The sequence below is a fragment of the Corvus moneduloides genome, chromosome 24, assembly GCF_009650955.1.
Source record: "Corvus moneduloides isolate bCorMon1 chromosome 24, bCorMon1.pri, whole genome shotgun sequence".
NCBI classification, from domain to species: Eukaryota; Metazoa; Chordata; class Aves; order Passeriformes; family Corvidae; genus Corvus; species Corvus moneduloides.
In genome coordinates, this window is record NC_045499.1 from 2,233,840 (window position 1) to 2,258,116 (window position 24,277).

Consider the following 24,277-nt stretch of genomic DNA (forward strand, 5'->3'; position numbering starts at 1 on the left):
GCATGAAAAAAACTGGGGCCAGTTGGGATCTGAGCAAAGGCTGAACAGAACACGGGCCACAGCTCTGGAAGAGGCATTTTGTCTGTCCCAGTGTTTCCCAAGGCTCTCTGCACACATGCATCACTCAGCTCGAGGCATTTAAAGTGCTTTCACCAGGCAGGGTGGCACGGCAGACACTGTGGCTCTGTGGTAGAGCTCCCCAGGCTTTGCTGAGCTTTTTTAGATGCCTGTATATCCACCTCCTTCCCTGAGGTGGATATACAGGCTAACCCCTTCTAACCCCTTGAAATTGTCAAGTGATGGCAAGAAATTCATGCATCTGCTAGTGTGAGAGCTTGTGGCCCTGCACGGCACCCCTGCACACCAGGGGCACACGCTCCTCATGGTCATTTAAGTGCCTCTTGCCAAAGGAGACTCAGGCCTTGCTTGGGGTCTGCAGATATTAAATACTGTGGTTGAGGTGGAGGATTAGCACCAGGGATAAATCATTGCTAGTTTGGGTCAGATCCAGCAAAATTAAAAAAAGAAGAGGAGGGAAACTGTTCTGCAGAAGCCAAAGCATTTTGTTTCATGGGTCTTTTAGACAAAATGAGTCTTTGTGACTTCTTCAGAGATTCCCACCTTGCCTCTCTAGGTGGCCAGCATTAGGAACCCAACTCCCCCACTAAGGGTCTGTGACCAAGCAGAGCTGGTACCTTCTCCCCTGGCCCGATCACTGTCCATGACCTCAGCGTGGGTGATCCAGTCCATGTAGCCCTTCAGATCCTCCTCCAGCTGCTGCTTCTCCCGCAGCTTCTGGAACGTGCCCCGCGACTTGGCCTTCTCGCGCTCCTTGGTGAACTCTCTGCGACAAGGCAAGCAGCACAGGCTCAGGGGATGGCGTGGAGGTCAGGAACCACAGCTCTGTGCCAGGCCAGCCCTTGTAGAAAGTCCTGAAGTACCCTGCCACCAGCGCTGCCCCTCCACTGCTCCGGTGACTTTCTTCTTTCTTGGCCCATGATGCAGGGTCATGGGGCCATCCCCTGATGGCAGGCAGGGCTCCTTCCCCACCACTGCTGCTCTTTGGGAGCTCCTCGCTGCGGGGTGCTGCAGCTGGACACCAGATGCTGGAGGCCAGGGCAGTTCCCCTGTCCTGCTAAGCATCAGAGTGGGGTCTCACCCATCCTGGGGCCAAAAATGCGCCCCAAGCTCTCCACATGGAGAGAAGGTAAGCTCATCACATGGCAGGTAAACAGGACACTCTTTTCATGGTAACATGGAAAGGACAGGTCTGCCAATGTCCTTGCCCACTCTTCCTGCTCTCTTTCAATTAATTTCTTTTCTCTCCTGGTGTCTGGCAGGACTGTGGACCTGCTGCCCAGCTGTGCTGGTGGTGCCTGTGTTAGTAATAGGTCTCAGACATGGTAACAATAATTTTCCTGATCTCAAACATAATTTAGCTGTATTTGCAATGTTATTTCAGAACCTTTACCGTGCCAGCAACTTACTCCAGGATCAGATGACTGTAGTCCAGCTTGTCCTGCTGTCACAGCCAACCCTATACAAGAGTCAGGTTCCTGTGGTTTATCTTGTGCTTTTTAACTTGTTTTAGTTATAGTAATACCCAATTTGTTTTAATGTTGCAGTGGCATGGCTCTTGTCATACTAGAGGCCTAACAAATCCAAGTAATTAGGGTATAACCAACCCTGTGAACTAACAGAGATGACAAGAGTGATCCACTTGCACAAACAAGGATTGAAACACATAAAAAAGACCCTGACCCTACACAGACTTGAGAGGAAAAGCCCCCCTCACTTCCCAGGACAACACATATTTCCAAGCAACAAAACTGGGATGGTAGCAGTCCCACAGCAATGCTTGGTAGGTTGAGCGTAACATCTCAGGTTTTAACTGTACCACTGGGGGAATTAACACTAATTGAATTTGGCCTAGACTGTCATAACAGACTGATGACAGCTCATTGGTGTACTTGGACGAGGCTGTTGAAGCAGTAATTAGACTAACAATCATTCTCTTGGATCCCTTGCACTCATCAAAGATGCTCTCCTTAGGCTGGCCATGAGAAAACTGTGTGTGCTCGCAGCAGGAGGGCAGCTGGAGGGACCAGTGAGGACTGTCCAGACCCACAGCCGTAGAGTGACCACTGCTGCCCGCTCAGCTCCTTTTGCTGGGTGTGCTGGCAGAACACACCACAACCCACGTGCTCCCAGGCTGGGCTTGCTGACAGCTGCTTGTGCCACAGGGAAAAGATTTCTGTGTTGAGTGTTGAGCTAAAACGTCAGAAAGCCATGGACACTAACACAAAATGTAACTCACGGCTCAGTGTTTCTAAGCATGCAAAACAAAAAAAGGGTGAGGAATGAGAGAGGAAAAAGAACAGAACTTTTCCAGGCTTCTTTCTTGTATAGTTAAAACTCCTCTGCTGGCAGAAAGGGTAGGGTGGCACTTACCCACTGAGCACCCCCAGCACCAGGTTGAGCACGAAGAAGGAGCCAAGTAAGATAAGGCTGACAAAGTAGATCCAGGGCCATTCATTCCCCATGGCATCATTTACCTGGCAAGGAGAGATGCAGGTGAACTATTCTGAAGGCACTGTCCGCTGTCTGCTTCCCCTTAGAGCCCCTCAACAGCCTCTGGGATCTTTGCCCCCTCCAAAGGGAGTGCTTGGGTTGGTGGCACATAAACCTGGCTCCAAGTCCTGGCTGCCTAGAACACTGTGTCTGGTTTACAGCTGGACCCAAGCATTTTGGGAGCAGACTTAAACATCAGCCCCAAGCCTAAGCTTCAGCACGACTGTCTCCCAAGGACTGCAAAACATGGGCTTTGCTGGAGGAGCATCCACAGGCATTGCTGTGCCTGGCCCACACGAGGGTGGGAGCTGGAGCAATCTCCTGTCTACCTGGAGAGCAAGGACAGCTCAGGCAGTGCCTGCAGGGACGCAGAGACATGACTGGTGTGTTATGGGATGTGCATCTCAGTAAGAAGGTTGGTGGGGGCAGAAGTCTTTCACAGGTAGAGCCCTGCCACGGGGTGCTGTCTCCAGGAGGGCATTCCCTGCCCTGAGCCAAGACCAGGATCACCTCCACCAAACTGGGCACAAAGTGCTGCAGCCTACCCAGTAGAGAACTTCAGTCCAGCCCTCCATGGTGATGCACTGGTAGACAGTGAGCATGGCAAAGCCGAAGTTATCGAAGTGGGTGATGCCGTTGTTGGGCCCTGGCCAGCCACTGCGGCACTCGGTGCCGTTGATGGTGCAGTGTCGCCCGTGGCCGGAGCTGGTGCATGGGGCTGGCTTCTCTGATGCCACCGTGGCGATCACATCTGAGGAGCAAAGCCATGGTGTGAGCAGCAGGTCAGGCCAAACACAGCAGCCCACACTTCCTCCCCTTCCAAATGGCGCCTCTTTCACCACCCCTCACGCCCAGCTTCACGCTGTTTCACACATCCCTCAGTCCTGCCGCGCTCCCAGGCCCGATGCTGGCAAGGCCACGCTTTCTGCTGAACACAGAATCCCTGCGGTCTCACAGCAGCCACACAGAGACGCCTCTGCTGCATCCTCCCACCACACTCTACCTGTCCCAAGGTAGTAGCAGGTCTTGTGCATCCGGCCCTTGAAGAGCTCCTGCCCGACGATGGCGTAGATGATGATCATGAAGAGGACCAGCAAGGCGATGTGGAGCAGGGGCACCATGGCCTTGATGATGGAGTTCAGGACGACCTGAAGGCCTGCACAAAGATGAAGGGAGAGGAGGTCAACCACTTCCTAAACAGCTTTGGGTGCACCTTGCATCCCTGCCAGCCCACCAACAAGCAGCCTTTGAAATGCCCCTTGCCAAGGGAAGAGGGGCACAGGTGGGGCGGGACTGAAACCTCTGAAGCAGGAAATCCTTTCTTCTACCCACCATGAAAGCACGTGGAAGAGCACAACAGAGCCAGGCAGTGCTGAAGGCTGCTTCATGCCCCTCCCTTTGTTCTGGTGCTCTCATCCTGGCTGTATTCACAGCAGTTACGGAAGAACAAGATCCCTGCTCTGAGAAATTTGAGCGAGATCCTGGCCACACAAAGGCACTGACGCTGAGCCCTGGAGGCAGCCACATGTGTGCCAACCTGCAGATCCCCAGGGCTGACAACTACCACCTGGAGGAACAAGCAAGGACCTGTGCCTCCTTTACACCTACTTTGTGGCTGGGCTTGATCCAGCAGCAATAAGAAACCCGTCCCATGGCTCCCCACCCTGGCCAGGCCCAGAGGTCCCGTCCAGCCACCAGCCCTTCCTGACAGCAGGGCACCCAGCACCCACTCGGCACTCCGGACACCAGGCGCAGGGGTCTCAGCACACGGAACGCTCGCAGGGCCTTCACGTCAAAGCCGCCTTTTCCCCCCGAAGGCCCTCCCTGCTTCACGTTGACCTGCTCCAGGGTCATGGTGATGAGCCTGAAAGAGCCAGGGCATAGGGAGGGAAGGAGGAGAAGCAGAAGGAAGGACAAGGAAAAAGAGAAGAGCATGAGAATGGAGACCAAGGAATCTGAGCTAAGGATTCAGAGCTCTGCAGGCAGAAAAGCGAGGCCAGGACTGCCAGCTGTGCTCAGCCTCACCCAGGGGGCAGCTCTTGGCAAGTCCAGCTCCTGGGCACGGCTCCACTGCTGACAGCCTGGGACCTCCCACCCTGTGCGCAAACCCTGGAGGACCCCATGCCACCCCCTTTCTCCAGGGGACCTAAGAAGCATGAAGGAGTCAAGACAGGAAGAAACAGGAGTGAGAGAGGATCCCAGTGGATGTCAGAGCAGGAAAAGGGAGCCCATGGGAGAAGGCCATGAACTTAGTCAAGAAGTTATCCCCAAACACATTGCAATCACCAGAAAAACCAGTCCCTGACTGGCTGTGGAACAGGCCTGGCACAAGCCGAACAGCAGCAGCCTTCCCACTTTTCCTTACCCTAGAGTCACAATGGAAAAGTCGAGCACATTCCAGCCGTTCCGGAGATAGGCATCCGTGTGGAAAAGAAAGCCGTAGGCAATTATCTTGAGCATCGCCTCGATGGCAAAGAAGATGAGGAAGGCATATTCAATCTTCTCCTGGGGATTGCAAAGGCAAGCAGGAGAGAATGCTTCATCAGACCAGACTGTCACTTCCCCTGGTGTCCTCACCGTGCACAGTCACCCCCTGTGACTCCGGCTCAGTCCCTGCTGCCACCCCATCTGTACCCCCCTACACACCCCAACCAGCACCCTGGGGACAAGGGGTGGCACCAGTGCTGAGCCACCACATGCAGCTCTCTGGCCTGCAGCATGCCCCTCCCATCCCTTTAATGTCCCCCTGCCACTCTCTGGCCTGCAGCATGCCCCTCCCATCCCTTTAATGTCCCCCTGCCACTCTCTGGCCTGCAGCATGCCCCTCCCATCCCTTTAATGTCCCCCTGCCACTCTCTGGCCTGCAGCATGCCCCTCCCATCCCTTTAACAGCCCCTGCCAGGACCCTGCCCTGAGCCTATTCCTACAAACTGCTCCAGCAAAGCCACCTAAAGGTGCCTGGCCCAAGGCACTGCTCCTCTGTGCCTCTCCTCCCTGCTGCTCATCTCTCATTCCCTCACAGCCTTCCTCCTACAGGCAGCACTGACCTCACCTTCTCATCCTCTCCACCTGAGGGCTTGCTGGGTCTGTCCTGGAGACCCTGCACAGTCACTGTGGGACAAGCCAGCTGTATCAGGCATTCCCTTTTGTCTGGGGTGATAAGGAAGCTCCCAGGGAATGGAGGCCTTGGGCTCAAGACCTCCTGCCTAATGCCAGACATTTGCCTGGCAAAGTGACCTGCTAGAAATGGGCCTGGGGCTCACTGGGCAGAGGTGCTGCACCCCCTCCCAGGCAGGAGCTGGCACCCCACTGCAGGGGCTTGGCACAGCCCTGCAGCTGCAGGGCCAGGATGGCTCATCTGTCCCTGGAGCGCAGCCAAGAGCTGCCTGTGCCCAGCTGGCTCTGCCCATCACTGCCATCCCTGCCCTTGCTGCCCATGTCCCTTCCAGACTGGGATTAGAAGCCTTCTGAAGCAGCCAGGTGGATGGGGCTATTTATATTTCTGGTGTTCCCTGGTCCCTCTCCTCAGCCTATATCCCCTGAAGGGCAAAGAGCATCCCTGCTTGGGATCTCCAGGGAATCACCCTCAGAAAGGCACAAATGTCTCTCTGAGACCAAACTGGGAGTGGGTCTCCACTGGGGAATGCTGTAGTGCTGTGAGCACACCTTTCTCCCAGGGTCCCCACGCCCTGCCAAATGGAAAATCCTCTCCTTTTACAAAGCCAGGGCCAGAGCCCAAGACAGAAGCATTGCTCACTCAGTTACCATGTCCAAAAGCAGTGACCATGCTGTGACCCCAGGTGACTGTCACCCACACAATGCCAGTTTCTTGTTGGCTCTGAGGGCAGAGATCTTGGCATTGCCTCTGTCTTCAAGGTTTTAGCTATGGCAACTCAACACTGCTCACCTCCCACCCTTAGGGGACAAATGCTCCCTGGACTGTCCCCCAAAGCCTGTCCTTGCTAATCCCATGCAAATAAAACTGCCATGGGGATCATTTCAGGTACAGAGGGGCTGCAGAACCATGCCAGCAGCCAGTGGTGTGGTGGGGTGTCCCCTCAGCTGCAGAGGAAAAGCAGGAAAGCCCACTGCAAGCTACAGCAGCCCTGCAGCTGCTGAGGCTGGTGAGTGTCAGGATCCAGCCTGGAGCAGGATGCAACTGCTGAGGCTGATGTCAGGATCCAGCACTGCAAAAAGTCAATTCCATGCCCTGATTTTCCAGCAGAACAGACTCAGGCTCCAGGGTCTCTCACAAGAAGGGATCTCCCTCTGAAAACCCCTTGCCCAGAATCAAAAGGTGACTTGCTCTTCCTCAGAGCTCCCTTTGAGAAGCCCACAGCAGATGAATGGTGCTTTGGACAGCTTCAAGGGTATTTGCTCACCAGGTCCAGCCAGTGAGCAGCAAGGTTCAAACCTGGGCCAAGGAAGAGGCAGCAGGCAGCCCCCTGCTCCCAGCCACCCTCCCCCAGCCTGGGAGGGACAGAACAGCAAATTCCAGCTTCTCTGGGCAGCCTGTGCCAGGGCCTCACCACCCTCAGTGTATTACAATTTTTTCTTATAACTAATCTAAATCTACCCTCTTTCAGTTTAAAACCGTCACCCTCTGTCCTACTGCAACACACCCTGCTATAAAGTTTGTCTCAATCTTTCTTATAAGCCCTCTCCAAGTACTGGAAGGCTGCAATGAGGCCTCAGAGCCTCCTCTTCTCCAGGTGAACACCCCCAGCTCTCCCAGCCTGGCTCCAGAGCAGAGGGGCTCCAGGCTTAGAGCATCTTTGTGGCCTTCTCTGGACCTGCTCCAACAGCTCCAGGTCCTTCCCGTGCTGGGAGCCCAGGGCTGGAGGCAGCTCTGCAGGTGGGGTCTCACCTGAGCAGGGCACAGGGCCAGAATCCCCACCAGTACCTGCATCCCCTCCCTGCTGTGGGGGTGAGCCCAGGCCATGGGTGGCTTTTTGGGCTGCGATCAAGTACAGTACTGGCAATTAAACTTACATGGCTACAATGCAGCAGCCTAAGCCAGGGCAAACTTAGTGCAGCCTCCAAAGACCAGCAGGAAGAAGCTGAAGGATATTTCATCCTGGCAGACTTCACACCAGGTCAGGGACCACACGTCCCTCACTGGTGCAGACCCCACTTCCTGTGCCCAGGCTGGTTTGAGAAGAAATCACCTCCAGCCCTGGTGCTGCCCAGGCTGCAGGTCAGCACAGGGACTGCACTCACGGCCCAGTCGCCACCCCGTGCCCATGCCATGAGGGCCACACTGCACAGCCTGCACGTGCCATGGACAGACACAGCTCTGCTGGCTTCACTGAAGCCCTGGCCAGCTTCTGGCAGCTGGAGACCCACACTCTGTGCCACTGCCACCCACTGTCCCCTCCTCACCCCAGAACTCAGGGCTGGCTCCCCACTGAGGGATGCTTAGGGCAGGGCACAGGGCTGTCTGGCACAGCTGGCATTGGAGGTGTGAAGAGCCAAAAAGCCACTAGGAAGAGATACAGGTCTCTGTAACCCTCTGGGCACACAGGAACACCACCCATGGTGCTGGATGAGCCGTGGGCAGCAGGGTGACAGTGTGCACCACGCTGATGTGACACAACATCACAGACACAGCCCCAGCCTGCTCAGCATCGTCAGCTCCCAGTCCCAGCAGCCACACGGGACTCTGGAACGAGCCCCACCTTTGTGTCCCTTGATGCTCTAGGTTTTAACTTTTATATTTTTCAAATCCTGTACTGCCCAGTGTTTCTTGCAGCCTGTTCACTTCTGCTCTCTCGTGCTGGGTAGACATAACAAAGCCTCTCCGGGCCTGCTCTTCAAGGACACCCAGACCGTCCTAGGCCCAAAAAGTATAAACCAAAAGCCTCTAAAGGGGGGGTAAGCTTGGGGAAATAACATCATTAACTGAAGCTTTAATTGGAGAATTAACCCTGCTATGCAAATGAACCAAACCTAAAAAAGTGTGAAGAACTCATGACCTGTCATCCATCTCGGGGTCCATTTTGAGAACGGCCTCTGGCTCCCCAGGGGTACCTTTGAAGGCCTTTCAAATAAATACCTACCTTTATTCCCTTACTCCTGTCTAGTCTCTGTTTTTAGGTGGCCTCTCAAGGCATCACCTGGGGCCCTCTCCCAGGGAGCAGGGGAAGCAGGGTCTGAATGGAGTCTCCCAGCTGGGCAAAGTGGGGCATAGGTGGTGAGGGCACAGCATGACCACAGGTGGAGAGTTACCCCTGCCACATCCACCTGCAACAAGACCTCACAGCCCTCACCCTCCCCATTGACTCCTCCAAACTGTCTCCAGCTCTCTGCCCTTCTCCGTGCCATTTGCTCCTGTGCCATCAGCCCTGCACCTCCCCCTGAGCCTCCCAGTCCCAGCTGGGCCCTGCTCCCCTTCTCCCCTGCAGCTCCAGCCCACCCTAATAGAAACATTTTTTGGAGGTGCAGCAATGGGTTGACCAGGACACAGGCACGGGATGCCAGCACCAGGACATGCAGGACAGGGAGCTGCGCTGCTCAAGTCTTTCTAAGCCCTTTGTAACCATAAAACATCTGTAAAGGTGTTCCCCAGAGGCTTGCAGCAATCATCCTCTGCAAAACAGAGCAGCTCAGAGTCCTTCTCCTATTCCCCGAATGGAGGTGAACGAAACCCTGCAGATGTGGGACAGAGAAGGGGACAGGACAGGTAATGCATGGAAATACATTTACAGCAATCTCACAGGATCCCCTTCCTTTGGAAAACAAGATGAAAGTGAGAGCTGGAGCCAAGGAAGTCTCCCCTGAGCGGTGGGAAACCCTGGCACCCAGCTTGGGAAGGGCACAGTGGAAGGCAGGCGGGGTTTGGGACTGCTGCAGACCACAGCCAGGACGAGACATCAAGAGAAACACTTCTGCTCTCCACAATGGCCTCTGTCACAGCACAGGAAGTACTTGGGATGGGAAGACGTGCAGGAAAGAATTTGGGAGAATTTTTGAATTGTTTGCACAGATTTTTTAGAGCAGGTAGTTGGAGCAGATATCTCCAGAGGTCACTCCACCCCTAGCTGCTCTGCAATGCTGTGACTTGCCTGCCACATTCTCCAGGCACAGCTCCTCCTTGCCCACAAACAAGAGACATACCAGGGCTGCAGACACAGGAACCAGGAAAGCCATAACCCCCCTACAGCAGCTCTGAGAGCTCAGAGTGGACAGGTCCTACAAGTTGTTCTCCACTGCATCTCCCTCGCTGGCTATCCAGAGCTCCTCACTGCCTCACGTCACACCAGCTGTCCCACAACTGTTCCCACGTCTGTGAGACACCTTGGTGGCATTCCCGAGGCTTCTCCCTGCACTAGATGTCTTAGGTCTGCTTGGTTTGAAAAGGCTTTGGTGGGTGCTACCAGCTCAGTCACCAAAACCAGACGGATTTGACTGCAGTATGAACAAGGGCTCAGTGGTGCCTGTCAGACCCAGGGCATGGAGAGCCCAGCTGGAAGAACAGAAATCTCAAGAAGCTGCAGCCAACCCAGCCTCCTCCAGGGCTGGGAGCAGAGGGGCAGCAAGGTCCTTTCCAAGGAAGCCTTGCCATGGAGCTGGGGACCCCAGGGCAAGGAGGCTGTGGTGTTGTGAGTGACACTCAGGATGAGCAGTGAGCTGTGGAGAGTGAGATGAGAGGGGCCCGGCCCATCTGCCTACCCAAAACCCCAGGGTGACCACAGAGGTGGCCAAGCCACAAGCTGGGCAGGGTGCCAGCCCTTGCCAGTGGCCCCAGGCCAGAGTGAGGGGAAGGAGGGAGGCAGGGGTGGCTCACACAGCTGCATGTGCACCCCTCCAGGTGCCAGCAGCAGAGCAGCAGCAGTTTCTGCAGCTCAGGCATCGAGTCTGTGCGTGCAGACATGCAGGGGGTGTTGCCTGTTGTCACAGCTGCTGGAAGGCTCCAGGAGATCCAGGGTGACCCCAAGCTCTAGGAAAGCCACATGCAATCACGACTCTCCAGCAGCAAGGAACCCATGCCAACCTCCAGGCACAGGCCCCAACAGCTCCTCAAAACCAGCAATAGGCCAGCAAACTGTGCTCAGGGACTGTGGGACACGAGCCAGCTGCCCAAATGCAGCTGTTCCTGTGTTCCTCGAGATGCCCATGACACAGCCCTGGGGTGACAGACATCATGCAGGACTCACAAGTAACTACAGCTCTCCAGAGCAGATGAAAAGCTGGGACTCCTGCAACTGCATCAGACGCCCGTATTCCTGTCACCGAGTTGCACCTGAGGCTATGTTCAGGCTTTAAAAGCACTGAATTCCCTGACCCCAGGGCTGAGATACAGCCCAAAATGGTGGGATTTTCAGAAGCATACTCCTCAGCATCAAACATTCATTCTTCCTGAACAGCACCTAAAGCCATCACGTGTGACACAGCAGCGTGCCTGCACAGAGACCACTACCTGTGCTGCTTGAATTGTCTTCTTGACAGTCCGAGCTCCAGCTCCGTCCCCCACTCCCTGGGCCCCATGTCCTACCTGGTTCTCCTACAAAGCCCACAGGACTCAGGACAGCTGCTTTTTGGTGGTCTGAAAGGCTGGCCTCCCTCCAAGCAGCCACTCTTGAATCCCACTGGCGGGGAAACACTTTGAAGAGAGTTGGCTTTAAATTGACAGAGAGTAGATTGAAATATTAGGAAAAAATTCTCCCCTGTGAGGGTGGGGAGGCCCTGGCACAGAGCAGCTGGGGCTGCCCCATCCCTGGAAGTGTCCAAGGCCAGGCTGGACGGGGCTTGGAGCAACCTGGGATAGTGGGAGGTATCCCTGCCATGGCAGAGGGTGGAATGAGCCTCCTGGCCCAAACCATACAACAATTCTATGATCCTATGAAAACCAGATATTTCAGTGTGTGCAGTGTGTCAAACACCACCCACTGGAACTGCAGGAATGGCTCAACTGCCCTGGGAGATGAACTGTACTCTAAATTCAGCTTTATTTCTTCTCTGCTCATAAACAGAGGTCAGGCAGCCAGGTCACACAGAGCCACCTGTATTTTCTTGGGGGAATCCCTGTGAATAACCTGCCTTGCTAAACACACTCTGAAGCTGCTTGCTCCTGGAGTAAGGTGTCCGGTGAAAAACAGTGGGATTTGAAACTCTGGAAACTCAAGTAGAAGTCCAAATAAATGCTGTGAATTATTGAACAAGTTGAAAAGTCAAAATCCTTTCATCAGGGTTGAAGAAAATAATTTGATTCCAGTAGGAAAAGATAAAAACAGGGTTAAAAAAACCCTTCTGGATCTAAAGAAATCTAATATAGAAAGAATAATAATGAAATGTGCTGAAATTAAACAACTGTGCTTCTTCCAGGACAAAGCAAAATGGATTCTTAGAAAATGTATGGGTTATTTAATTTCACTATTTTCATTTTTATGGTATTGCATTTTTTCACCCCCCAAAAATGAGTGCTGATTAACCAAGCTTTCATGAGCCTAATTCTAAACCCAGTGTAAACTCTGACTGCAACTCTTCCCTGGCTGGTCCTGCAAACACAGAGTGGGGCTGCTCTCCAGGTGTTCCAACCTTGCAGGGAGGCAGTGGCAGCAGAGGTCTCCTAGGAATCCTCTCCTCCTGAGACTCTCCTTGCTGGAGAGCTTTGAAGCAGAGTGGCTGTCACTGCTCTGAGGGCCTGGGCTGCAGGAGGTTCCCTGGATGAGAGGGAACCTCACTCCTGCCTCCACAAACAACGTGGGGCAACGTCCTCACTGCCCTGACTCAGTTTCCCCTCATACATTTTGCCTTCTCAATAATTTCAACGTCTTTTTATAAACTCAACCCTCTCCAGAGAGGATTGGGTAATGAAGAGAGCCAGAAAAGGGACAGGGAGAGATGAAATGCATCACAGCACCTCTCTGCTGCAGGAAAATGCCTCAGCAAGCCTTTCCTCACTACCTGCAGGATGCCCCAGGCGATGGGCCCCTGGCTAAATTCTCAGCTGGGTTTGCTCCTGCAAAGCCACCAGAACGTGGTGACAAAGGGACAGCCAGCAGGGATGAAAGAACAGCAGCCTGGGGCTGCCTCTGGCTCTTGATACCACGGGCTGTTGGCATGGCAACAGGCTGAAAAATCGCCCAGCAGGGTACAGCATAAGTCATCTAATGTACAATAAATAAAACCAGATGGAATTTCATTCATGCATCACTTGGTCCTTGCCCACCTGCCTCTTGCTCATGGAAGAGGTCCTTGGGCAGCTCTGGGAGCCCTGAGAGGCCGCTGCCACTTCATGCCCTTATCCCCACACGCCGCTGGGCTTCCCCCAGCTCTGCCCTCACTGGGCTCAGCCACATCCCGAGCCCCCCCAGAGGGAAGCCCCCATCCCCACTGGCCCTGTGGATGCTGAAAGCTTGATGCAGAGAAATTTTCCAGCTTTCTGCCAGAATCCATGTGGAAGTTTCGCTTTCACACGCATGCTAGCTGGGAACAGTGAGAGGTTTTTGTAAACAATACTTTTATCTTGCCACCTGCAGCTTGTTATGCAGTATTGTTAGGATACTGACTGGAGAAATATTTTGAAATGGGTGTTGTAGGGTTTAATCAATCATCCTGAGAGGTGGATGGTCAAAGGACAATAACCTTATGTCATTCAAGTGAACCAGGTTATAGAAACGAGTTTGGAAATTAATAAATAATCCCATCCCCTTCCTCTGGATCGAAGTATGCCGCTTTTTTCACCATTCCCGGTACAACAGCAACATGTCCCCATCTCCCGCTTCCCATGGTCAGCCTGCCCAGCTTTGCCTCTTTAACCTCTCCCCTGAGGTAACTGCACCTACCAAACCCTGCTATGCTCCCCCAGCCAGGGAAGAATCCAAAACCAGTGCGAGGGGTTGGGGAAGCTGGTCAGACCGGCCAGGAGGCTGAAGGAACACCCCAGGAACTGCCCCTCTGTGGGCATTTACCCTGAGGAGCCCTGAAACCAGCAGGAGAGAGCATTTCATTAAAAGGAGGGATTGAGACGTTTTGATTCAATCACCCTCAGTCTCTCAATGCAAATCAATGTGGATTGAACCACAGCGGGGATCTGAAGAGTAGAAAGGAGTGGTAAACTAAAAATAGTGCAGACTGTTGATTTGGGTCACATCAAAACATCGTATTCCAGGAAAACTGGAGCGACTGAGGAAGAAAATGGAATGATTGGAAAGGAGTAATCTTTCTGCCTAACAGAAACAGGTTTTTTCCCCCTCTTAAATAAAAAGTAGCCAAATTAAAATACAGTTTTGAAAGGAAAGGCCAGAAGAATTTACTCCAAAACACTGAAACAAACCATTTGAGCCTTTCTGGAACAGAATGTTTCCCTTTGAAAGTGTGATTTTAAAAAATCAGTGGGATTTTTTTATTTTAATTGGCATCAATTCTTCCTTCACATGTACTTCACACACCGACCTGCTGCCTTTGACTTCAGCCCAGAGGTGGTTTCAGCCCCTCTGAAAACCCATTTAGCAGCCACTTCTTCCCATCCCTGCCTGCCTTTGACTGCAGCAGCTTTGGCTGGACCCACACTTGCCTGACTGCACCCCTGGGGCAGCAGATGCCCCCAGAACAGGTATTGCCAGCCTGTACCCGTGTCACACCAAGCAAGCAGCTCTGCAGAGCCCTCGGCCACCCGGGGCCACGGGCAGGGGTCCCAACTGTTCCTTACCAGGCTGGAGTTGGCGATGTTGGTGTCATCTTCAGGCATGGGCAGGTAGATGGCCAGCGCAACACAGTTGGCAAAGATGGTGAGGAGGATGATGATCTCAAAGGGTCTGAGAGGAAGTGTTAAGGAGTGGAGACAGGAAAGCAAAAGCAGGTACCATCCCACCCCTGCCCTGTCCTGTCCTGCTGGGGTGTGGGTGGAGAACCAGCCCCCCACGGGGGCAGAGCACAGAGAGCAGCCAGACCTCAGCCTCAGCACATCCTCAGGAGCTGCAGGGCCTGGACACTCAGTGCATGGCTGCTGCAGAGGGTCAGCTGTGGCACAGGACAAAGGGACAGGAGAGCTGGTGGCTTCCCCCTCCTCATCCTTCAGTGAACCATCACGAAGGGTCAAGACCGTTTGCATAATGTAGGCACTGAACCTAAGCACCTGCACTCAGCATCCTCGAGGGAGACTCCTGCTGCTCAGGCCTCACAAGGGCTGTATGGCCCTAGCTGGAAGGTATCCAGGGGCAAACCAGCTCATCCAGGGTCTCCTCTGGCAGAACAGCCCCAGGTGTCCTTCCAGCCTCGGTGCCCCAGGACAGGCAGCGCTCCTGCGACTGTCCTCAGGAGTGCCTGGGGCTGGGAGAGAACAGAGTGCTCAGCCTGGGACTGTACCACCCCCTTTGAGAGAGAAACTCTGCTGTTTGACATCTCAGAAGGAAAGGGATGACTTACTATTACCCCATGAAGACCCTGGGACAAGCACTTGGTCACTCGCAGGCTCCTGCTGCTGTCACTGCTCTGCTTGGACAAGCTTCAGCTATCACCTTCCTGAAGCCTCCAAAGAGCTCAAACTCTGGCTCCAGGGCATCATTTGCAGCCAGGCTCTCCCTCCAGGGACTCCCACTCTCTGCTTCCCCCAGCACTCTCCCTTGAGGGCTGCCTTGGGCTCTGGTGGCCATACCAGTGTCCAGTCCAGCATCACAGAGCGAGGGGCACCTGGGCAGCATGCCATCCACAATGGCCAGCTGAGCTGGCTGAGTGCTGTCAGCTGTGTCCTGGGCTCATCACAGGCTTTTTCTCCTTTTCTGAACCTTTCTATCCATCAACCTGATGACACGTTAAAAACTGAAGTCAGCTGGAAAAGCTGCTCCCCTTTGTGGCCAGGTAATGAATGAGGCAGAGCCCAGGGGTTGGAGGCTTCCCTGCCTGCTTGGACAGAGCAAGACAAGCCCTCCTTGAAGGGTGACCTCGGCTGGAGCTCCTGTAACTGGAATCCACTTGCTGCTTGTGGTTCTTCAAGTCTGGCACAGTTATGAGGTAGAAATGCAGTGGGAATCAAACAAATTGAACCAAAACCCAGACATGAAGTGTGACCAGGTACAGTGTCTCTGCCTCCTGCCACTGACCCAGAGCATCCTCCTCATCTCCTTGTCCTGCAATTTGACTTCTTTCTCTCCAGTGTGCTCCCCCTACACAGCATCCAAGGGTCCCCACATCTCCCTTGCAGCAGGAATTAGGCCTTTGCCTCTTGCAGCTCTGTGGCCCTCCAGGGTCCCCAGACTCCTCACCCATCTGTCTTAAGTTCTCCTGGCTGCAAAATGACCTGAAATACCAGAATGGCGTCACAAAGTGAGACACATCCCAACAACCACCAAGCTGTTGGACCGGCTGTCATGCACACAACACCCAGTAAGCTGCACAACATTCAGATTTCCTTGTTCTAATGAGCATGGGTTTTTTGAGATGAGAGCAAATTTCAGCATAAAACCCCCTCTGCCTCAAGTCAGCCTGACTTTCACCCACTCTGGGCTGAGTGGAGTGATGGCACCAACCCTTTAACTACTTGAAAAAGACCCTGGCATGATGCCTTAGGTTTTAACCTTTATATTTTTCAAATTCTGTACTGCTTGCTGTGTGATTCTGAAGTTTCTTGTAGCCTGTTAATTTCTGCTCTCTCATGCTAGGTAGACATAACAAAGCCTCTCCAGCCCTGCTTTCCTAGGACACCAAGACTGTCCTAGGCCAAAAGTATAAACCAAAGAGCCTCAAAAGAGGGGTAAGCTGAGGGGAAAACTGAAGCTTTCATTGGAGAATTAACCCTGCTATGAAAATGAACCAAACCTATAAAAGTGTGAAGAATTTGTGACCTGGGGTCCATCTTGGGATCCATTTTGAGAACAGCTTCAGGCTCCCCAGGGTGTACCTTTGAAGGCCTTTCAAATAAATACCTCTTATTCCCTTATTCCTGTCTAGTCTCTGATTCTAGGAGGCCTCTTAAGGCATCAGTTCTTAGGCAGCACCAGAAAGGACATCTTAAGGCATCAGGCCCACTCCTGTGGCTCAGCTTTGTACCCTGACAGCAGCAGCTACACAGCAGTGATGGGCCCAAGGAGCAGGAATACATACTGCCACACTGAACCCACAGCCCTGGTATCCGCACAGAAGAGGGTCACAGCTAATCTCCCCTCGGCAGCCTGCATGTCCCTGCAGACCATAATAACCCACAGGAACTGGAACGACCCGACCCTGTCACGCCTCGCATACCCTGATCCCTGAGTGAGGGCAGCCAGGTGCATCTGGGTATAAATACAGCCAGGGGCTGGAGAAACCTGACTCCCTGGATCACTTGTCCTGCACAGGTCAGAACCACCTGCACATGCCACCTTTCTGCTGGGGCACCCACTTATCCCCACCCTTCTGCCCTTCCAGAGAGCCCTGATGCAGGAAAGATCCCCCCACTGTGCTATGCATTTGCTCTGGCATGTGCTGGCCCCGGAGGAAGAACGTGTTTGAGCCTGCTGGAAGATGTAAGTCCTATTTCCAGCTCCTCCCCTGCCACTCGGGTGCATGCACGAGTTTCTTCCCTACTCAGTGCCTGTTTAAGACACCCTTCTGTGTGCCCACAGAACCATCGTTTCTCTTGCCAGAGACACATAAAATGAGAACCCCCCAATTTTGGCTCTGCTCCCACTCCCTGAAGGGCAGAGAGTCCCTTTGCAGTACAGGAAAGAGGCCTCAAACTCAGCACCACCAGAGCTGTGAGCATGACCTCACGCCTGCCAAGGGCTCCCTGGGCTTTGGACAAAGCAGCATCTCTGGGCATGGTTTTGGTATCCCCACAGCAACACATCCAGCCTAAAGTGACCAAGCCACCTCCTAGAGTAAAGCCTGGCCAGGGCTGGGATCATCCTGCCAAGGCCAGGAATACAAAGATAAGAGAATATGAGAAAAGTTGTGGTGGAAGAACTTGATTCCATTCCCCAGTCCATCATTTTTGCTAGAGCCCAAATGTTTTGCTGAAATCAAAGTGAAATATTTCATCTCCCACTCTCTTCCTTTACATAAAATACAGGTGAACAAAGTGATAGTTCCTGGATGCATGGCAGAAACATGACTTTTCGGTATTTCTGAGCTACAGTGCCCCAGTGAAAAGGTCAAAAAGCAACACCCACGCTACAACAGTAAGCCAAAGGCACAAAGAAAGACTATCCCTCTGAACAGTATCACCTACAAAAGCCTTCACCTGTGACAGCAGTACCAGGGAGGGATGAGAAAGGGAGCTGAGAGGCCAATCATGTCAGCAAGGATTTGGTGGAGCCCCCCACCAGGGCACAGCACAGCTGTGGGATCAGGCAAATGGTGATACACACAAAGAGCCATCCCAAGTGACCCACCATGGTCTTACTACCCACCCCAAACCTCTCTCCCAGGGTGTCACCTTGTCCCCAGCCCTCACTCCCCCAGCCTGACCCCACCCCCGCCCCAGGATGGGCACTGTGCCCCCTCCTGACACACCAAACCCCCTCCCCTCTCAACAGCCTGTCCCCCATTTCTCCCCAGCACACAACACGCACAGCACATTCACTCCCACAAGTCCCTTGCCCCCAGGCTGTCCCTGCCTGTCCCTGTCCTACCCCACCAAAGGCCCCGTGGCCTGACCCGCTCCTCAGCCCCAGCTTTCCCCACCAGCCTATTCATGCCCCAGTTTGCACAGCCATTGCCTAGGCCAGGGCTCCCTGAGTGCCTCGCTGCCTTTTACAGGCCTGATGGGACAGTCAGCACGAGCCTGGAACAGGCTGACAGCTCTCGTGCCCCCCAGCACCCGTGCCATGCTCACAGGCACCCACACACTGCCCCCAAGCCCCCGCAGCCAGAGGATACTTCCACTCCACGATGCTGATGCACGCCTTCCGCAGAGGGTTTTCCAGGGTTAAGCAGAACAGAGCCCTGGGTGGACGAGGAGCTATCGGTGGTACCGGCTTCTTGGATTTCTCCTTCTGTTGCCTCTTCTTCACGTCACCCTGGGGAGAAGCAGGCTCCATGGTGTTGCTCCCCTAGCTGTCTCTCCCCCTCCTCCCCTGCAGTCGAGCCCCCCTTCCCCAGGTCCCAGCCAGCTGGAGCTCCTCTGGGTCTCTGTCTGCTCCCTGCAGCAGGGGAGGTGGTGGGGGAGTGGGGGCTGGAGCCTGCGCTCGCATGTACAAACACACAAAGCACGAGTTTAAATTTAGATCCCGGCCCGACTCTGGGTGCTGTCCCAGCTCCTGAGGCAGCAGAAGGGCCCCTGCAGCTGTTCCCTCTTTACCAGCACATGGGGAGTCGGGCGAGTGCTTGGCGTGCCACTGGCTGGGCTGGGGGTGGGACAGGCTGCCCGTGCTGGGCACTGTCTCCGAAAGAGAAGAGCCTGTGTCCCAGGTCAGCTCTGTCCCCAGCGTCCCCCCTGCACTGGGAAGCAGCCTGGGGCTACCTGCATTTGCTGAATCACAGCAGGGGGAGATGGAGAAGCCAGCTCTGGCCAGTGTCCCCCCTTCATCCCATCTGCAGTTCTCTGCAGGATTTCACCATCAGCTGGTGCACACTGGTCACCTGAGCCCTGGGCCGTGTGGTACTGGGGGGCTACAGGGTCTTTGAGGCTGGGTCCATTTCACTGGCTGGAGATCCAATCTCAGAGCTCCAGGGAATCCTGGTGAGTCCAAAAAGTGCTCAGGCTTGCTCTTCTGGAGGCACAGAGGAAACCCTTGGCTGGCACCAGTCACTCAACCACTTGCTCAGCCTTACGGAGGTAAGTCCTGCATGCAGGGTATGGAGGATGTCTGGGGATGCAGGAACCCAGCAAGGGGTTGGATTTGTGTCCTGCCAAGCCCTGCTGGCCTTGGGAAAGCCTAACTGGATGAATGGTATGGTAACTCCCGAGCTGAGGTAAGGAGAGAGGCGGGTTATCAGCACCTTCCACAGCAGGGGACTGAGGCACCAGAAGTGTTATTCATGGGGGTTTTCCTGGGGTTTTCTAGACTGTCAGCAAAATAACTGCAGAGATCTAATTGCTTACAGCAATGTCCCACAGCAAATGGCCTCCCTGGTGCACAGATGTTACAGCTGTTGTGACTGACCAGTGAGCCCCACTCCACCTCCTGCACCCCAGGGTGCTGCTCCACCCACGGGACTGTGCTGCCCTGCTCGCAGCTTCGTGGGGTCATTCTGCTGGCGAGGGAAATGCTTGCCAGGAGTGCAGCCGGCTGTGCTGGGGGCCAGAAAGGAGTGATCGGGGAGCCCACGGCAGGGAGAGCAACTCCTGCCGCTGCTCCAGCCAGTGTTGGTGTACTTTGGAGGAAGGTGGCCTCGGTTGTAAAGGGGTTCATAGAATCCCGGAGTAGCTTGGGTTGGAAGGGACTTTGAAGATTATCTCGTCCCACCCCCCTGCCGTGGCCAAGGGCACCTTTCACTAGGGTTAAATTAGCAATCTGCCCCCTTCTACACCATTCTGTTGCGTTTTGTGCAAATCAGAGTCCATTTCTGCCGCGGGGTCCAGCCCCGCCTCCGCGTGAGGCAGATCCCTCTTCTCACTTAGCCGTCATTTGCCCCCTCAACCCTAAGTGGAAGCCAGGAGCCACATTCCCGCTGCTGCCTGTGCAGAAGAACCTGTCCAGGGACCGCAAAGCCGCGGGGCCCATCTAGTGGGGATCTCCGGGAGGAACATCTGCCTGGGACGCCCGGGGACCTCGAGGAGGAGGGGGACGGGGGCTGCGAGCGAGGAGCGGGCAGGGGCTGTGGGAGGGATCCCCGAAGCCCCTCTGGGTTCGCAGACCCCCGGAGCCGCCCCTCGCCCGGCCGGGAGCGGTTCGCACGGGGCACCCCCGGACCCGGCACGGCTCCCGCACACGCTGCAGCGCTCTGCCCGACGGAGCCGCTTCTCACCTGCTGGGCAGCGAGAGACTGCTTCCTCGTGAAACCCCCTCACAGCCCTTCTCCTCTTCCTCGCACACCTCCTGGGCCTGCATGTCCCTCTCCCGCTCCATCACCGCACTGGCACGGCCTTGGGAAGGGTCCCAAAGGGAGCTGGGCCGTGATGGGGGTCTGACTCCCGCAGGTGCCATCTCCTGCCGCCGAGCCGAGCCAAAAACTGCCGTACGCCGCTCTCCGACCCGTTCTGCCGCTCGTCCGGCGCCGCTGCCAGCCACACTCCCTCCCCATCCTCTCCCGGCTCCCTCTCCCCGCCCCGGTCCCGGTCCCTCTGCGGCCCCGCTGCCCGCCCCTCTCCCCGCCCCGCTGCCGTCCCGGCGGTCGGTCCGGAGCTGCTGCGCTGCCGGGCGGTTCCGTGCCCGCACGGCCCCCGCCTCGCTCCCGGGAGCGGAGCAGGGCCTCGGGCCGCCTTCGGGTGAGAATTCACGGGGGACAGCGAGTGCTGGTGTTTGCGGGTGGCCGCAAGTGGAGAGACGGGGCGAGATCCAGGGAGAGCTGCCGGGCAGGCGGAGAGGCTGAGCTGGCTTCTGCACACCGCGTGTGCACAGGGATCTGCACGCGTGTGTGCATGGACCTACACGCGTCTGGGGGGGGGTGTGTGTATTCTTCCAGTCAAGGACTGAGGGACTGGTTAGCCAGCGGGGAGCAGCATGAGGCTTTGATGCTGCTGGTGATGTTCCTGTGAGGGCTCCATCTCTGTGGCCAGACTCACATATGGGTATATCCACACGTGTATGGAGTTGTGTGTGCCCACTGGTGTCACCGGTGAATGGTTTGGGCACTCAAAGGTGATGACAAAAAGTAGATTTTAATACAAAGGTGATGACAAAAAGCATATTTTAATACAAATTTGTGAAAGTGCAACTTAAGGGAGTTCAATTACGATGTTCACCCTGTTACTGACTACATGGCTGAAGTATGCATAGGAAAATCAGACTGGAATCCATTTAGGATGATTTACATGGAGACCGAGGATGCAAAAGAGTCAGGGTGCAAAAGAGTTTTGCAGCACTCAGTCATGGACTGATTTAACAATTAAACATTCAATAGCATTGGCTACATTTTAACAGTGACTTAATAACAGGCTCACAACAAAAGCACTCATAGCATAATCAATTCACACACATGCAGAGACGTGTAACATCTATGCTGATCCCTGCAGAGGAGTCTGCCAAAAGTTCCCCTCAGGTTCAGGGACATATGTCACATCCCTTAGTGAATCTCAACAGGTGGGGCTTGCACCTTGAGGAGTGTGGTGGGGGGATCAGCCAAGGCCTCCTCAGCCTCCATCTTTCCAAACTTGAGGGTTCATGACTGTTATCACAAACTTGAGGGTTCATGAACTCCCATTCCAAGGCAGGTGCAGATGCAGCCACTGTGGTCCAGGAGAGCTCCAAAGGCTCCGGACCTCAGCTGGTAGGATCACAAAATGATTGGCTTTAGTCACCCATAAGTTAGATACGACAGAAGTACACTGGCACAGGTTGCCAAGAGAAGCTGTGGCTGCCCCATCCCTGGAAGTGTTCAAGGTTGGACAGGGCTTGGAGGGTCCTGGTCTAGCGGAAGGTGTCCCTGCCCATGGTGTCAGAAATGATACAACTTTCAAAACTTTTTATGTAACTTTAGTCAGGAGTTTGCTCAGCTTTGCCCAGGGGGAGGGGAATTGCAGTTTCTCTTCAAAAGACTCTGTTCACCCGGCAAGGCCTGATGAGCTTAATATCTACGGGCTGGGAGTAGCCAGAAGATACACATAAATGGACATAAATGACTATTCATGAACTTACCCCCAGTGGTGCAGCCGGCGACATCTGGTCTGGGAAAAGATTGATAAGGGAACCAAAGAATGAAGACCAAACTAGCATTGAAGGCAAAGGGATCAATAACCAATAGGAGATTGAATACTAAGAATTGTGTAATTTACGACCAATGAACAAGAATTTCTTTGTGGTTTTGTATGTATAAATATGTGAAAAGTCTGGTAAAGATGCATGTGTGATGGAATGAATTTCACTGCACAACCCAGGCATGTGTGGATGAAATAATTTCTGTTGCACATCCTGGCCAGAATAAACTAATGCCTAAATTCTCTTTCCTATCACATCTTTCCTATCAATTCCAAGTTTCCATCCTGGCCATAACCCAAGCTGGGAACAATGGTACCATTCTACTCAAGTGAGAACTCAGGTAAATGATTTACCAAGGCTAAAAGGATAACTGCTTATCCTTTTATCTCCACCTTGGTTGGTCACGGAAGACTCCTGTACAGTCAGAATCATTCCCACCTTTACCATGCTCTGGATACAGTCAGGGACACTTCACTGCCCAACTGGTACAGTCAAGGTGATGCCTTAAGAACCTACAAATGAAACAACACACACTTTCGAGATAATATTAGTATAGGAGGTAATATAAAAGCTGGTCTTTATTGGAGGCCTCCAGGGGCAGTTATGCAAAAATGTCCATAGAAGCCCACCTCCCACAGGGTGAACACAGTTTGTAAGCTTAGCAAATTAGCATAATTGACAAGAATTCCCAATTAGAAGCACAGGTGATAAGGTAATTCCCCCTTCTGGTTCAACCCTTTTGTGGAGCCCCCACCTTGGTACTAGATGTACTTTGCTCATGAAAATGTGTCTCGAAGAGCTGTGTTCAACCTTGGTAGCCAGGGAGAACCAAGATAGGATGGGGGCCCTTGGAATGTGTTTTGTCTTTCTGCCTAAGGAAAGGGCATGGAAAACTACTGGGAAAACCAGCCACTAATACAATAATAGGCTACAAATACATGTGTAAAGAGTACCTAGAATATATAAAAGAAAAAGGCAAAAATCAGCACAGCATCCAAGGCTTATGAGCAGCTGCTGAGGTGAAGAGCAGGCCCAAGGAGGAGGGCACAGGGGAGGATGCACCACCAAAACCTGGGCACCTGTGCTCAGCCTTGCTCCTGCTTGGACCTGCAGGTATGGAGCTGCAGCAGGATTCATCAGCCCAAAGCAGGGACATGTTTTCATTTGCTAAGAGTTTACTTCCACACCCTCTGATCTTTTCCTGTTGAGTATGGCCCTTGGAGATGCACGCACGGCCTTCAGTATTTACATAGAAAGAAAGCACCCCTTTACCAGGGTTGTACCTACAAGTCAAAACCCCAGATAAGAAGTTGTCACGGAAACTTGGGAAGAAGAAAAAGCCTCCAAGACCAAGACCAAGACGGGCGCCTTGCCATGCCCATCCTGCTGCCTCTCTCCTGCCACGAGGAAGATGCTGAACACAGACGAGCTGCCAGGCTGTCGGCTGCCGCTGGAATTGCTCCGTGAGCTCCTGCCTTACTGGCAAGGATCTGACACCATCTGGTCCCTTTGTCCTTCAAGCCACGTGGCTGCCCCTGCCTGGTGCCATCTTGGGAAGGGCATTTTCGGGCATTTCGGGTCTCTCTTTGTTCCTGTGGGGTTTGTGAGGTTTAGCAATTTTGTATCTAGCAGTTATTCACTGTTATTTTTTGCCTGTTGCTGTTCCATTTGTTAGTGAACTGTTACTTTTTCACTTATATCCACTCATATTCCATTCCTCAGTGGTGGAAAGGTTGGAATTAAGGTGAGGTTACTCATTTTAGAGTGCCCACCTCTTTAAATTTTCTTAAACCAGAACAACGCCAGCATGTAAAATAGCTCTGCCTTGAGTTACCTGATGAGAGAATGAACTTGTCTGGGTCACAGCAGGCAAAAAAGCCACCACTTGCCCTGGAGCTGGGAAGAGGGGAAGAGGCTGGGTGTCTTGGTTTGAAAGACAGGTGTCAGCCGAGGAAGACGGGAACCTCCCTTGGAATGGAAAATATGAC

General features: G+C 53.8%; 1 protein-coding gene across 3 annotated transcripts in view; it reads right to left on the minus strand.

The window, feature by feature from the left end:
- CACNA1S (calcium voltage-gated channel subunit alpha1 S) overlaps window positions 1-20,654 on the minus strand; it is a 47,680-nt gene extending 27,026 nt beyond the window's left edge. For 2 of the 3 annotated variants that reach the window (XM_032133365.1, XM_032133363.1), the window contains exons 1-8: window positions 18,370-18,613; window positions 14,225-14,330; window positions 4,937-5,076; window positions 4,302-4,435; window positions 3,575-3,727; window positions 3,117-3,322; window positions 2,452-2,555; window positions 696-844 (exon numbers count right to left, since the gene is read on the minus strand). In XM_032133365.1, coding sequence (XP_031989256.1) covers window positions 696-844; window positions 2,452-2,555; window positions 3,117-3,322; window positions 3,575-3,727; window positions 4,302-4,435; window positions 4,937-5,076; window positions 14,225-14,330; window positions 18,370-18,530 — 1,153 coding nt within the window. In that variant the 5' untranslated portion in view covers window positions 18,531-18,613. Of the gene's footprint in view, window positions 1-695; window positions 845-2,451; window positions 2,556-3,116; window positions 3,323-3,574; window positions 3,728-4,301; window positions 4,436-4,936; window positions 5,077-14,224; window positions 14,331-18,369; window positions 18,614-20,400 lie in introns of those variants that run through there. The other variant, XM_032133366.1, reaches the window with a different exon arrangement.
- Window positions 20,655-24,277: the final 3,623 nt, after the last annotated feature.